The sequence below is a fragment of the Mugil cephalus genome, chromosome 11 (genome assembly GCF_022458985.1).
Source record: "Mugil cephalus isolate CIBA_MC_2020 chromosome 11, CIBA_Mcephalus_1.1, whole genome shotgun sequence".
Taxonomy (NCBI): Eukaryota; Metazoa; Chordata; class Actinopteri; order Mugiliformes; family Mugilidae; genus Mugil; species Mugil cephalus.
In genome coordinates this window covers 1,200,978-1,216,350 of record NC_061780.1, presented here as the reverse complement: position 1 = coordinate 1,216,350, position 15,373 = coordinate 1,200,978, and the positions used below count along the sequence as shown (strand labels likewise).

The following is a 15,373-nucleotide window of genomic DNA, read 5'->3' as shown; positions in this document are numbered from 1 at the left end:
TAATATGGCAGTTCAGTTTGTTTTGTAAAAGGAACTGGCTATATCAGACTGTGATGATGCAGATACAATATTTACAATAATAAGTAAAATTACAAACATTTTCCAAGTGTAGTAATGGGGCCAATAGGAGACAAAGTATCCCATTAACTAATCACTTGTAACTGCAACCAGGATTTGTCATTTGTGTAAGATGACTGGACATTATTCATAACTGGTGTATAATAGATGCTAAAATGCCCCTCTTTATGACACATATTTATCTGGAGAGAAATAACAACAGCCCCACACTCTGTAATTATATCTCTTATTCATCATTTGTTCTTTATGTGTCCTTGTTTTAGGCATTAATGCTGCAGAGTTTCGGGGATTCATTCCCACCATAATGCTCTCGTTGGCTGTGTAAGGAGCTTTGGTTAACAGACTCCTCCTAATGGCATATGTGAGGGTATCCGTGAGGATCTTGATTGATGTTAAACCGAGATCGAGAGCCTCAGGGATTTTAATCTCTAAACCTCCATTTTACGCAGCTAAGAGTTGATTATGTACCATGGTATACACCAAAGTTTTATGATCATGACATGATGTCTGATTTTACTGAACCGTATCCATTTTTCTACATTTCACATTGACGGCCCACAGATCACCTGTCTGGACTAAATCCTCAAATTCAGATGTGTATTATGTGTATGTGCATGTAAATAGAAGAATCCAAGCCTGGAAGTCAGATTCAACTTCTCTCCCCACAACATTTTTGTGTCAAAATGTTGGTCTTAAAGTACCCCATTAGGAAATGAATGATCAAATTATTTGGTTGGAGGTTTTTTGCCATTGAGTTCAATTGGTTTACAACAAAATGCTTTTGATAGGTTGAAGCACTATGTAATTCCATGCAGGGATATTCTTTTTTTCTCTGTATCAGTTTGAACATACCCCATAATGAAATCCAAATAGTGTGCTACCGGACTCATATTCTAATAAGAATTGTGTCTGGCTAATTGTGTATTATCTTTGGTAGAAGTATGACAGATGTTTCTGTGAGAAAGGTAACATTGGTGGTGGATTTCATTTTGTTTGGAACAATAGCCCAATCAGAGCTTTAAAAAAAAGCCTCATGTAACCACCTCAGTGAGTACAGACTGACCTGGTCAGAAGGTACTCACTGAGAGGGGTGGTGTAAATCTTTGATAATCTATCTATAATCTGTTCAATATGAAAATGCTGTATTAGCACCTAATAACCATATAAACACACAATACATAATCAGAATTAGAATAATTTCCATCTGTTGAGGAAATATTGTCTATGTAAATATGGCCATTGTTCATCTTCCAAAGAAAAATTACGCGTTACACAAAACAAATCCATATGTATGCATAAGCATGGCGGTTTCTTTCAAAGATTTATGCCATCATAAAGCATGAGGCTGTCATTTGAGCCACGAGGCATTTGACATGTGGAAGTATTCAGTTTATAGAAGATTTTATTTTTTGTGGTACCACAGTAGCAGCGAGCTGCGTCTTTGAAGCCGGGGTCGTTCTGGGCAGTCCTTCCAGCAGTCCCACAATCCACTGCTGTTTAACACATCAACTGAGCAGCCAGGGTTAATATGCAAAGACCATGCTCTCCCACATTAAAAATAGACTTTACAATAATTACAAAAGCATTTTACATTCTAAATTACTGATAAGGAAATAAAGACCATATATCCACCTGCATTTTGCCTCAGTCTCTTATGTTTGCTTTGTCTTGCGCTCTCTGTAAACCACACACACCTGACAGCTCATTAAGTGACAGCTTGTTCAGGTGAGTGCTGTGTTTAAATGCATCTCCTGGGTAAGCTAGTCAGCCTCTAACATAACCAACTCCCCCTCCTCCTGTGGCTGCGACAAGTCTGACAGTACGTGTGAAAACTGGAGGACAGACAGCAACGACTACCTCACAATTCAAGATAATGACAGGGGGTGATGACAAGAGAAGGGGAGAAGTGACACATCATGACAGAGAGAAAAAAAAGAGAAACAGACAGAAGAGGGAAATGGAGGAGGAGCTGACAATGTGAAGGATTTAGAGACATGGTGAAAAGACAAAGTGAGAGTGACAAAGATGCTTTCAGTGAAAGACACTTGGAAATAAAAGACACTACAGAGATCAACTTTCCACTCTGAACTGTCGACTGTCAGTTACCCCAAACCTCACACTGAACTCAGGCAGGTTTTTCAGTATTAGAGATGGAAGCTCCAGCATCAAGAATCAGCAACACTAGGTTGCTGCATTCCTCTTGTTAATTTGTACAAGATTCAAACATCTGCTGCTGCATCCCTAAACAACACAGGGAATGACCGCAATACTTCAACAAATATTTAACACCTTTACTAACTCAGCTGATTTATCTATTACCTCACCCCAGTGTTGCATGTATGTGTGATATCCAGATAACTGCATGCAAGGCCTCAACAGACTACCTCTGCAGGGGAAGCTATGGCTCAGTATGTGGAGGGGTAGATTACGAACCAAAGTGTTTCAACCCACATTGCATGGACCACACCTTGTAAGCAAGATACTTAACCCTAAGTTCCAAGTGCTTAGTACTAGTGAGTGGCTGACTATATGTCTCAACGTGTTTACATGCAGAGCTTAATTGAGCTATGCTCAAAATTTGACTTTCTCACTACAGTCCTTGTCCCAGTTTACATGCAGCGCAAGAAAATAGAATAACTGTTCTCCTCTTCCACACTAGGTGGCGATACGTGTCTTTTCAGCAGGATAATACCACGTTAATACGGCCTTATTTCCGGTTGACATATTACATGATATAATAAACGAGTCATAATAAACATTTCAAACAACAACCAGACGGATAATAGTACATTTTTAAATCTTGTATGTAATGTTCGTGCTACTTCTGGTGCAGGTAAGATCTGCGCTACCCCTCAGACGGTTCTTCTAGCGGCTCCGTTTCTCTTCGCTTTCTTCTGCGCCCTGCTTTCTTGGATGTGTTTTTCCGGGGTCACACGCCAGTGCAGTGGTTGTGGCGCATGCGCACACGCAATATCAGATGAAAACTCCGATTCCAATCGCATTATCTGGGTGTCTCAAACGGATAATGAGAACTCCGGAGTAACGTGTTTACATGCACTGAAGTTCTCCTGTTATAGTCCGATTAAAGCAATAATTCATTTTTTTCACGTGCATGTAAACGCACTGATTGTGAATACCAGTAGAAAAGATCAGATCAATTTATTTAGTGTCAGTATAAACAGTTAAGTGGAAATCTCTGATCAGAATGACTTCAGTTCATGAAAACAGTCTGTGATGTTCCACTTAGCGGTGTGAGCTTATAAGATATCAAAAAGCTTAACTGATAAAAAAATAACTATATTCATTCACTGTAAATGTCTCCACAAACCATAAACAAAAGTGTAAATCTCCCACAGTTGTGAGCTTTAAGAGACAATATTTGTAGACAGTCATAGCAGGTGTGACCAACCCTCAGATCTCTAAGCTCTTAGCACTTCATTACCACACAAGCTGTAAAATATCATAATTTCTGTCACATCAGCTTCAGGTTAGTGCCAGTGATAGGACATAATGACTGGATTGTACCATTGCACTATTCTCAGTAAGTGGATAGTACTGGGTAAAAAAAAAGAAAAAAAAAAGATGGAACTAGTCCATTGCTTAGGTTGTGTTACCTGTCAATCCTACACACAGTTCCTCAGCTTGGATGGTAATTTTAAAATCTTACCTTTAAATCTGAGGCTTTTCCACCCACTTAAACTCATCAGAGCTATGCTCTGGTTAATCACTTTGAATCTACATTTCCAACTAGTCTGGTCTACGCACGAAAGAATCTTCTTGAAGTTATTAAACTTGAGAAGATGTCAGAGTTACTCTGCGCTGGGATGTCTTGTCAGACAGTAAAAGAACACTCAAACTCTTTACTAGTACGCTCACATTAACATGCACAGATGGCCACAACTTGGGCTGTCTGTTGTTTGAGATCACAGTGGTGTCGACCGTCTCCCAGAACCTTCACTCATCTGTCTCTCTGGACTGGGCTCCAATTAAGTGATGTCTTCCTTTCAACACCTCATTAGCCTGATGGGATTAATGAGGAGGAAACTTTTGACGGACGACTGGTGTAGGAGCTGTGCTGTGGCACTTTGAGGTGGCGAGAAGTTCTGCATCACAGTGGTGCACAACAATTTTCTTTTCCAGATATTAATGTCCTAAAGTCACTGTAGCAGTAATACAATCCATACAAAAATAAGTAAAAGACAAAATATGTGTTGAGTACTGTGTAAAATGCTGTCGACCTGTGGTCTGTGAAAACCCCTGAGAACCAGTTAGACATAAAGAACTGGAACTGGAAACTGGGAACAAGCATTGTGCATAGTTACAAACACACTGTCCTCCCTGTGGTGCTTCGTGGTGGTGGAATCATGTTGTGGGGATGTTTCTCTGCAGTAGGCATTGGGTGCCTTGTAAAAGTTGCATGTAAAAGGCTACTAAATAGACTTTTAGATTGCAGTGCTTACTGAAAAGCTGCCCCTACAGTAAAAAACAAAAAATCTAAAAAGATTTAACCTTTTACCTCAGCTTTTAAATAAGGAACAAGAAGCTGTTAAAGTGCCCAGAAAAATGCCCAAATCAAACAGAAGGGACTGAATAAAAGAGTCTTTGTTTGTTTCCTTCCAACTTTAAATAAGGCAATAAAACAGCATTCCACAAGGAGATTCCTTATATTACACGTATATGACTTTGTTCATATATATACTGTGTATATGTATATATATATATTTATAGCAATTTTCAAAAGTCATTATGCGTAGGAATTTGTGTGCATTGTCTCCATGCCACTGTAACCCACTGGTAATTGGGTTGGCTTCCAGTTCCTCTGGAAGAGGGTGTGGATGGTCATAATGAGAGGAAAGAGTTTGGCTTGTCTTCATGTGCATGTGTGTATGTGAGACTGATCGTATGGGGGTTATGGCGCCTCAAGGCCAAGCGCTGTTGGCTTGTGTTGGCTTGGCCGCCGACCCTCAGGATTTGCCTTTTGTTTAACTCAGATCAGTTTGGAGAGGGGAAGCCACTAAACCACCCACAGACCCGAGGGACTCGGATTGGCTGTGGTAGGCTGTAGAGAGGAATCTGATTGGTTGTGACAGTTATGGCCCGCCAGACAATTTGGTGACCCAGACTGGGGGGAGAAGGGGTAAGGTTGGACACTGGACATTTAATAAACAAAAGCTCCTGTAGAGACAATGTGGTTTGTTGTGAAATCTGCATACAGTATGTTTTCAAATAACCAAACCCTGGTTCAGAAGTCTTCAGAACTGGAATGATTAAAATTTTATGTAAAATTAGGAAATTAATGAGGAATTCAAGTGTAATGTGTAACATATTCCTGGAAGTCAGTTATTTTAGCCATGAAAAATGGCAAACTGAAGCGAGTTCTGAAGCAGTATCAATGGACATGCCAAAAAAAAATGTTATGGCTATGAATGGGAATTTGTACCTATATGCAAATCACTGAAACAACAACAGCAAAAAACAAACAAACAAACAAACAAAAACAGATTTCTTCAGGCAATGCAGCTGCATTTAAGAGGAACTATTTTATGTATATCCTGACGCTCAACTTTAAGCATCAGGACTTCAAATAGGAACACTGTACACTGACCAAAAAAAACATTTTTTTATTCGAGAAGACATCTTGAAATCTTATGATGTGGACATAAAGAGGACATGCCCAGACCTGCATTTAGCTATCACTCTTCCTCACACTTTTATTCATCATTTCATTCAAGATATCTCTCTCTACTTGTAGCTTCTGCGATAGTCTTCTCTCTCTCTCTCTGTCTCTCTCTCTCCTTTTGCTCCTTTTGTTGTTTCACTCTCACTCTGCCTTTCTCCTCCTTCCATCACATAAATCCTTTCATTTCTGACTCCACAGGTGGTGAGATGGAGGAAGGACGTGTTGCCACAGTAACGGCCTCAGCCTCGCTAGAGTTGTTGCGCGCTCGCAAAGCCTGACAAGATCAGACCCAGACGCACACAGGGACTCGCACAGCAGATAATATTGCATTTATTTTCAAAGAGCTGTGGTTTTAAAATAAATAAATAAATAACACTACATCATGTGTGCACATAGATGTGAATGAGACCATGAATATTAGATTTCCTCTGTTAAACACACTTTTCCTCTGCTTCTTTACATCTCAGTATTAAACTGACAGCTTTGTGTGTCTGTATATATAAGTGTGCGTCTGTATATTTAATAGTAGATGTATGGCTGTGTGTCTGGCAGCACTTTGAACAGCCACTTAATTACTGATTATTATTCTCTAAAAGCTACGATGGGCAGCATCCTCCTGACAGACATGAATCAGTTAAAATTAATCAATTTTTCAGCAGAAGTTTAAAGAAGGACAGACACAGGTTTTTTCTAAAATAACTTTTCTAAACTGGTGGAAAGAATAAAAGAGGTGGTTTGCAAATTGTCTTTCAATTACAATCACTTGTCAATCAATACAAAATGTGTAAGTCTTTGTTTCTGAATGTTCATGAAAATTTAATATGAATGAAGGCAAGTTGTTTGTTTCTGTGGTAGCCCTGTGATAGTCCGGTGACCTGTCCAGGGTGTACCCGCCTCTCACACGATGACAGCTGGGATAGGCTCCAGCAGCCCCCACGATTCTAGTGAGGATAAGTACTGGTAGAAGATGAGATGAGATGAATGAGATGAATGAGATGAGATGAGATGAGATGAGATGAGATGAGATGAGATGAGATGAGATGAGATGAGATGAGGTTGGTCTGGTCCTTTATTTCACACCAGTCAAGGTTAAAAGAAACAGTTTTGACTGCTTGTAGCAAACAGCAAACAAATAGCAACCTCCACTGTTGAAGTCTGACATTTGACTGATCTATCCATCACTATGACCTCCTCTCTCTCTCATCATAATCTTTTGGAGATAAATACAGAATAATAATACTACACAATACCCATGTAAAGAACTGCAGCAGCTGTTCCTGCACTCAACACCATCACATTAAATGCTTTCTTTTTCTTAACATGCTTATTTTTCCAACCAGGAAAATGCAATTTTATTTTTTTGTACATTGCAATTTCGAAAAGCTCTGACGTGTTTTTCAGCTCTGAACCCATAAATACTGCAACAATATATAAGAGCAAAAGCAAGTTTAAGAAGCAAAATATTAATTTTGTTAATATTCTGTTCCAAGCCAAAATCACATAATTCAAATAAAACCAGCTGTGTCATTATCTGCCTTTCTGCTGAACCTGGTTTGTACAGGTGTATGTGTGTGTGATGGGTGCACTGAATGCTAATATGACCATCCGCAGCAGAAGACGGAGTGTGCTCAGCCAGACGAGGAGAAGAGAGCTTGTACACGAGCATGAACTCAATGACTCGCTTTACCAAGGACATGCTGACACACATGCAGTGCAAGATCTACACAATCCACCAACATCGCACACATTTTAAGGCGTACAGACAGTGGAACGCAGCCGTACTGCAGCACACATTAACGCAAAGACAGGTGCAAGCCAAACTAAAAGACACTTTTTTTGTCTCAAACTGAACTGATGTAAATTACTGTTCAAGGGCACCCAGAGTTTGAGAACAACGCCAACTCAGCACTGCTAAAAAACACACACGCTCGGTATCATGATCGTGTTGTCTTCGAGTGGGACACACAGATTCACTTCATTGTTGTCAGGCTGCTCCTGAAACCTTTTCATCAAGGTTTTTTTAATGACCTTCTCCACCTGCAATAAAAGAAAACTTCTGGAGGACTGCACCACAGAGAATGGCTGTGATTACTCCACAAACAACCATCACACCTGTGAGTCACAGCTGCACCAGAAAAAACACACCTGGAGGCTGACAAGGTCGACATCGTGGAGGAGAAACAATGGCACAAAGAGACACTTACTTACTGGAAGGTTTAAATGAGATTTCTCAAAATCTGTTCAGTCTTTTTCTGGTGCAATATACCGTAACCCCACTGCCACGATTTGATCACTTTGAAAATACAAAATAAGTGCAACAAATGTGCAGAAATTATTCATTAAATGCGTAAAATGAATGAAACCAATAAAAATATTTAAACCACCATCAATTAATGAATTAAATTAAATGTTAATGGGAAACTTGATTCCTGCCATCTGAAACCACCTGAAAGCAGCAGGACTGATATGTTCCAGGCCAGTCATCCACCTTTGATTCAGATAAAAATGAACTTGACTTGTGCTTAATTACCCCCAAAACCTTAAACCAGCTGGTTTAATTATGGAGCAGTCATCTTAATTTGCAATCTTATACATCCACCATGCAAATAAGTGTATTTTTGTCCTATTTTTAAGTGTAATGTGTTATAAAAACACACCTTGCTTGTTAATTAATGCCCAGTTTCGTAATGTACAATATGTTTGACTTTCCAGACGTACAGTGCTGTACAAATGTTTTAGGCAGGTGTGAAAAATGCTGTAAACTAAGAATGCTTTCAAAACTGGAAGTGTTAATCATTTATTTTCATCAATTAACAAAAAGCAGTGAATAAACAAAAAAGTAATCTAAATCAATCAATGTTTGGTGTGACCACTCTTTGCCTTGAAGACACCATCAGTTCTTCTAGCTACACTTGCACACAAATAGTTCTTAATGACCTTGGCTGTATGTTTGCAGAATAAATTTGGGGCCTGCCTGTATTTCTCAGAGGACACCATTAATCCTGACCAAATCTCCATCATTATTTATATTTTAGATAGCATTCTTAGTTTACAGCACTTTTCCCCTACACCTGCCTAAAACATTTGCACAGTACTGTATGTATGTGTGGGTATTTCACGAAGCACCACAATAAATTCCTCATATGTGTAAACAAACTGTAGCCTTATAAAGTTAACAGCTAGTGGGCCAAGCCTGTGGCCAGCTACGTATGCTAATGTTGGCCTGCAGCCACATCCAGGTGTGAGGATATAACAAATGAGATCAGGATCATTTAGTTTCCCAACAGATTTATCTTGGTGAGATGTATAATAGCTGATGCTTGGAGCTCCTCCTGGATCTCTCAGTCTTTGTTATAGTGGTTTAATTTGATCAATCAAAAAACTTGTCTGACATAAAAGTAAAAATGAAATCACTCTTCACGTTCCACTGTACTGAAGACAAAATCAATAAATATGTGTATATCTTTTTCATTAATAATGACTTAATCTAATAATCCGAGGAAAAAAGGTTCTCGTCCCAGTGAACTAATGGCAGTGAATATCATTGTCGTTGTAATACATTTCAAACTTTTCAAATTATGTCTTTTTTCTTTTTAGTTTAAAAGAGGTGAAGAAGTCAGATGAGTTTTAAAAGTAACAGGTGGAACATTTGCCTTTAACTCCATTTCTTTTTCTTCTGGAGAGAAACTGGAGAGAATTGTTCATCTTAAATATTGTCCTTAATCTGAGCAATACTCACCTGCAGTTCCTCTATTTGCAGGTTAATTGGATCATTTTAGGTGGACAGCGTTCATAGATGTTTCTAATATTAAGCTAAACTCCACTCCTGTCATTTAGAACTGAACAGGACATTTGGACGAGTGGTGAAACATCAAGAAAATAGATTTTTGGGGATTTGAGTGGGATGACATGAAAATCTTCACATGTATAAATTATGATGGTCACAACTATGTTGTACCACAAAAGTGAAAGGCTGGTTAGAGTAAGTGCTAAGAATGGGGGTAAGTGGACCTTTATTAAGATAAAGTTAAATATCATACTAAAAATATGCATACCAACATGCAGCTTGGTGTATCACTCATAATCTCTCCACATAATGAAATGTGTTTGAGCATGACACAAAAACAAAAAATATTTATTTGCATCTCTAAGGAAGACTAATAAAGACTGTGACTGAGTGTACTACGGGAACACAGGGGAAGTGTTCCCATTTGCTGTCACTCTGCTACCAGAATCTCAATTTTAATTGGGCATGTTATATAGAAACACAGCAATCTGACAGACTGTCAGATTGCTGTGTTTGCTGCTCTACATGACCATGCCTCACACTCTGTCAACTCAAATGCCTCAAACAATGAAAATTACAATTAAGCTTTTAAAATTTAGAAATGCCAATGCAGATTCTGCTGCAGATATAATGAATACCTGAGTACAAATAATGAAATCATCTACATATCAGATCTGGTAAAGATACCATTAGAAAGGTTCCATACTACAACTACTGCCAGTCGCTTTGCACACATCGCACACAAATATAAACTAAGTATCATATGTGTATGTATACACTGATCAGCCAACATTAAAACCAACAGAAGTGGTAAATAACATTGACCATTTTGTGACAATACAATGTTCTACTGGGAAACATTTGGCCATGGTATCTGTGTGGATGTTACTCAGACATGTACCACCCACTAACAACAGTCTGTTGCCAGACACAACAGGACACCTTCAGAAGGCCCATGTCATGTCCATGTCCATGAACTACAACTGTTTGGCAGAAGGGAGACATGCATGTCTATCTATCTATCTATCTATCTATCTATCTATCTATCTATCTATCTATCTATCTATCTATCTATCTATCTATCTATCTATCTATCTATCTATGTGAATGTGTGTCAAAATCTGACCAAGAGTTTGAGCTTAATAAAATGTGAAAACTCCTTATTGCGGCTACATGAACATGCTGTTCTGCTGGCTGGTGTCAGTGGATGTGTGTGGTTTCCATGGAGACCAAAAGGAGGAGGATGAGAGAGTAAAAACCCATTGTTCACCAATAACCAGGGCTGTAGACAGAGTCAATTCTATGATTGTTTATACAGTTTTTGCAATAAAAAAGACTGGAGTGGGGTAGTGCAGTTAGGGAGGGAGGATTTAAAGATTAACCCACTACACATTAAAGATTATCTGTCAGCGAGCAGATATGTGTCAGCAGGCCAGAGGAGAAAAGACCCAGAGAGAAGGGGAGGAGACAGAGGAGGAGGAGGAGGAGGAGGAGGAGGAGGAGGAAGATGAAAATGGAGAGGTGGAGTGGGGTTAGGGGTGGGGGGGATTGCCGCGTACATCCATGAGTCTCAGTGCAGAAATGAGCACCGGGAGGTTTTACTCCATCCATCACACATCCATCACCTTAACCGTTCATGAGGGAGGGAAGGAGAGGTGACGATGTATCATCAGTATTAAACACATAGGGAGGAGGATTGCAAATGGCCACTGCAAAAAAAAGCCAACACGAAGTGAGTGACGGTATTCTGGTTGATGTGGGCCAAGCTGCCCTCTCCACACTACACCGATCCCACATGAAGGCGTTTGCATGCGTCATGATGGTGTGTGTGAATGGGGATGGGTAGGAAGAGGAGGGGTTAGCTCAAGGTTGTTTTAAGTCGTCTGCTCCAGATATGCCAAAGTTTTTTTGTTTTACATCCACCAGAGCAGGAACTTATGCCAAATCGCTGCTGCAGCGATGATGCAAAGTGAGTAACATGTTCCTGAGGAGGTTATTTAATCTTAATTTGAGGTTCGTTGTTCACTTGTTTGCTAATATCCTATGGTGTCCTACATTAACATCATTATCCAACACATGGAAGTCAATGTCTGTCCTTCAGTTTCGTCTGCACAGAAACATCTCAACATCAGCTGGCCTCTCAAAGTACTGAACGCATTTCCATTCCTTTCCAGACATTCATACTCCCCCGATATAGGGGGAGTGCACACTGCCACATTGGCAGCAATGTTGAGATCATGAAATATTAATGTTCATTTAGCAAAGTGCAGCAATGACAAAAAAAAAATTGTGACGACTAATGGGAGAAATGGCTGACTGACATTTAACACAATAAGTTCCCAAAAAACATTCAGGAAGCACAGGATCCGTTCATCTTGAATGCTGATATAAATCCTGGCAGGTGTTTGTGTTTTGGATTAAGATCTTAAACAATACTAATACACTTTGTTATTGGAATAGGAACATTTTGAAGAATTAACAGCCAGGCCCCATGTAGCAGACACTCCAGACAGTCACTGCACATGGCACCTGTCCAAGAAATCGTTCCAGCACATAATTCCAATAGTCACTTTAAAATTAAAATTTTATTTTATTTTTTAACATAATGGCCATTGCCTGGCAATCGTTGACAATCAGGTGACACGATGTCCAAACTGTCTCATTTAGAGGATGAGGGTCAAATTCTTACAAAAACAAAATATGCATAAGTCTGCACACAAGCTTTTAAAAACTGGTTAGTTGCTTTAACATATCATATGTATGTTCAATGATGAAGTCAGGGTGAAAATGGGGATGGAATTCCAAAATGTACCTGCCTCTTAAAAGAATAAGGAAAACACCCATACCCACAGAAACACTGCACTTCTTCAAATGTCTTTCAGACACATTTTAAAGCTCTAAATATACCATAAAAATAAAAATAAATGTATATCTTTTGAATGCACCTTAAAACCGCACGCTGATTTGAAACCAACATTACGTAAAGAATCAGTCAGATTATATTAGATGATAACACCAGACTGATTTCATCTCGTGCGCACTCCTGCATTATTAACCTTGTCCGCCGTGTGCAGTGGATCTCGCACAAAGGGACAGAGAGAGACTCCTTGTCTTTTTTAAATGTTTACCCGGCAGTTTTCTCTTTCTTTTCTTCTCTGTGTATCAGAATGTCCGCTCAGATCCCTTCATGAATTATTCATCGCATCCTCCTCCTCCCCGCCACTAGGCCTAATTCTCGCTTTTGTGTCGCTGTTGTGCCAGTGCGCCTCCAGGGATACAGTTTACTGCATCGACTGGATTCTGTCACTGACACAAATTTTTAAATTCGTCTAATAATTCTTCCTGCAGATGCTCGTTGAGTGACTGCAGAAAGGACTGATTTAGTGACCTGATTTTGCTGTTATTGCATCCTGAAATGCCGCTGCATTAATTATGTGTTGGAATGAGTTAACCCTTCCATAGACTTACAGTCCACTACAATCCCTCACTGAACTAATAGTCAGCTTACTGTATGTTTATATCCTCATATTAGTATCATCTCATGACAGCATTGGAACTTAAGATATCTTGAATAATGTCTGAACATCCTGTCTGCAGAGTGTCTGTGGGGTCCAGTCGGTTTGCACTGACCCCATTGTTACCTCCTCCGGAGTCTCTCTATAGGATACATTATATCCATCAGGATTTAGACAGTGCAATTGTCTCTTTATCTATGCTGACCTAATTTTGGTTCATGCCATTTTTGTCTCCTGTGGCACTCTTACAAAATCCCTCACAGGGACCTAATGTTCACTAATGAGCATCCAGTGGTTTAATCAGAATATTTTGTCCCCTGTGGGTTGATATCACAATTGTGAGCATGATATTAAAATGATCTTCTGGAATGCCAATAAAAAGAGAATAATCGATGTTTCTGGTGTTCAGTTCTCTTAAAGCCACCATCACTGAGCAGTAGTATGAGTGAAGTGCTTCCTAACCTACAACCCGAGCCTCACTGACCTCCTTTCTGGCTGCCCTGTGGGAGTGCGTTAAGGTACCCTGAATCCACAGAGGATACGTGCTGCAGCAGCAAAATCCAAGTGAGCGATAAATGTGTAGATTGCATGATTTATCGTGGCCATCTGAAGGGCAGTTTCTTACCGTGGACGTACAACGGGATCAAGTGCAGGGCCAGGACGCACGACAGCAGCGTCAGTCTCCAGCATCCCGTGGAAATCCTCGCCTTCTTCCCCTGCATCCTTGCAGTGCAATGACAGCCTAAGATGGAATCAGTCGTCAAAGAAAAGCTCCTTGGTCTAAATGACAATTAGAATGAGGATGGAGTTCGAAGTTTGTCGCAAAAAGTAATCCGAACGAGTGGATCTGTTGAGTTGCGTTCAGTCTAGACTCCAGTCTCCCTAAGCCTCCATAGCCGCTTGGACTCAGCTGTCTCCTCGTATCCGCCGCTATTTCACTCGCTCGGTACAGTTTAGCGCACTGAGGCTGCCTATGGCTCCATTGCCACAAAACAGTGGTTGTTGGTGGAGGCGGGGGATATTTTTTGGGGGGTGGCGCAGAGGCACGCCGTGGATCGGCTGTGTTTGGCTCGGAGCGGACCGGTGCTTTGGGCACTTTGTGGCTGAGAGTGAAACAAACGCACGTCGGTGTGCAGCGCGCTCGGCAGTTTTCTCATCTGGGGAGGAGGAAAAACTGGATTGTTGATGCCCCCCGCCTTCTCCCTCAGCCCCCCCCCCACCTCTCTCCCTCCCTCTCTGCCTCCCTCAACCATTTCCCAAGACGTTTCCCTTCTTAGCCTTTCCTAAAACTTTTCAGTTATTTTTTGTTTTTTCAAAGAGTCCTTTAACCACATTTCTTTTCCTCTTCCCCTCCAATCAAGTGTTTATTTTAGTTCCCCAAGACTTAATTTTTTCTCTCTTCAGACTGTCTTTCTCTGTCTCTTTTTACTCATTTTCTTCCTGGGTGTCCTTGCTATTTGCCAAAGACATTTATTCCCACGTTTTCCACGTCCATTTGTCAGATTGCACGTTTCCCACCCATCGTCCTTCCTCCTTCCATTCCTCTATCCACTTTCCTCTTCCCCTGACTTTTTACTCCCCTTTTCCTCCCAGAAATCATTTGTACTGTTTGATGCACCTTTCTCACAAGTGCCTTCTCTTTCTACTTAGATCACCTCCCTAAAATGCCCATTTCCTCTTATTTCCTTCCCTCTTTCCTCAGACACATTCCTCTTCTCTTCCTCTCCATCCTACCCTTCTGCCTTTCCAGTTTCTTACTTCCAACATTTTCTGCTTCCTAATACCAAGTTTCCTCTTCCCTTTTCTGTGTATCTTTCCAAAGATGATCACCTTCAAACTCATCCCTCGTTTTCTCTCTGAAGTTAAGACAATTCCCTCCTGTTTCGGGGTGTGTTGTATTCTTCTCAGTTACATTATCTTCCATTCTCAACGTATACTTCCCTCCTTATCAGTTCCAGAAGACTTTTAAATCCTTCCTTTCATCTGAAAGTTGGTTTTCCTCTTCCCATCATTCCTTCCATCTTTCAGGTCTTGCCGGTCCTTCTCCCCTTACTTTCTTCCTCTTTTTTTTTTATATTTACTACTTAACTTCTTCTTCTCTTGTTCACAAACGACTCACACCTTTTTTTATTCTTTCCTCCCTCATTTCAAAAATCTTCCTTTAACGCAGTCTGTATTTGATCCTCCCTCTGCTACAAAAATGAATTCCTCTCGTTTCTTTACTGCTCTAAAAAACTGTTCCTCCTTTCCTTCCTTCCAGGGAATTCAACTTCCTCTATTAGCATCTAAACACATCTCTCTGCCTCCTCTCTT

General features: G+C 40.2%; 1 protein-coding gene across 8 annotated transcripts in view; it reads right to left on the bottom strand.

Moving 5' to 3' along the window:
* Positions 1-14,234, bottom strand: part of cspg5a (chondroitin sulfate proteoglycan 5a) — a 50,084-nt gene extending 35,850 nt beyond the window's left edge. For 2 of the 8 annotated variants that reach the window (XM_047598524.1, XM_047598527.1), the window contains exon 1: positions 13,686-14,231. In XM_047598524.1, the coding sequence (XP_047454480.1) occupies positions 13,686-13,782 (97 nt within the window). In that variant the 5' untranslated portion in view covers positions 13,783-14,231. Of the gene's footprint in view, positions 1-13,685 lie in introns of all 8 variants that reach the window. The other 6 variants (XM_047598523.1, XM_047598525.1, XM_047598526.1 and 3 more) reach the window with 5 other exon arrangements.
* Positions 14,235-15,373: the final 1,139 nt, after the last annotated feature.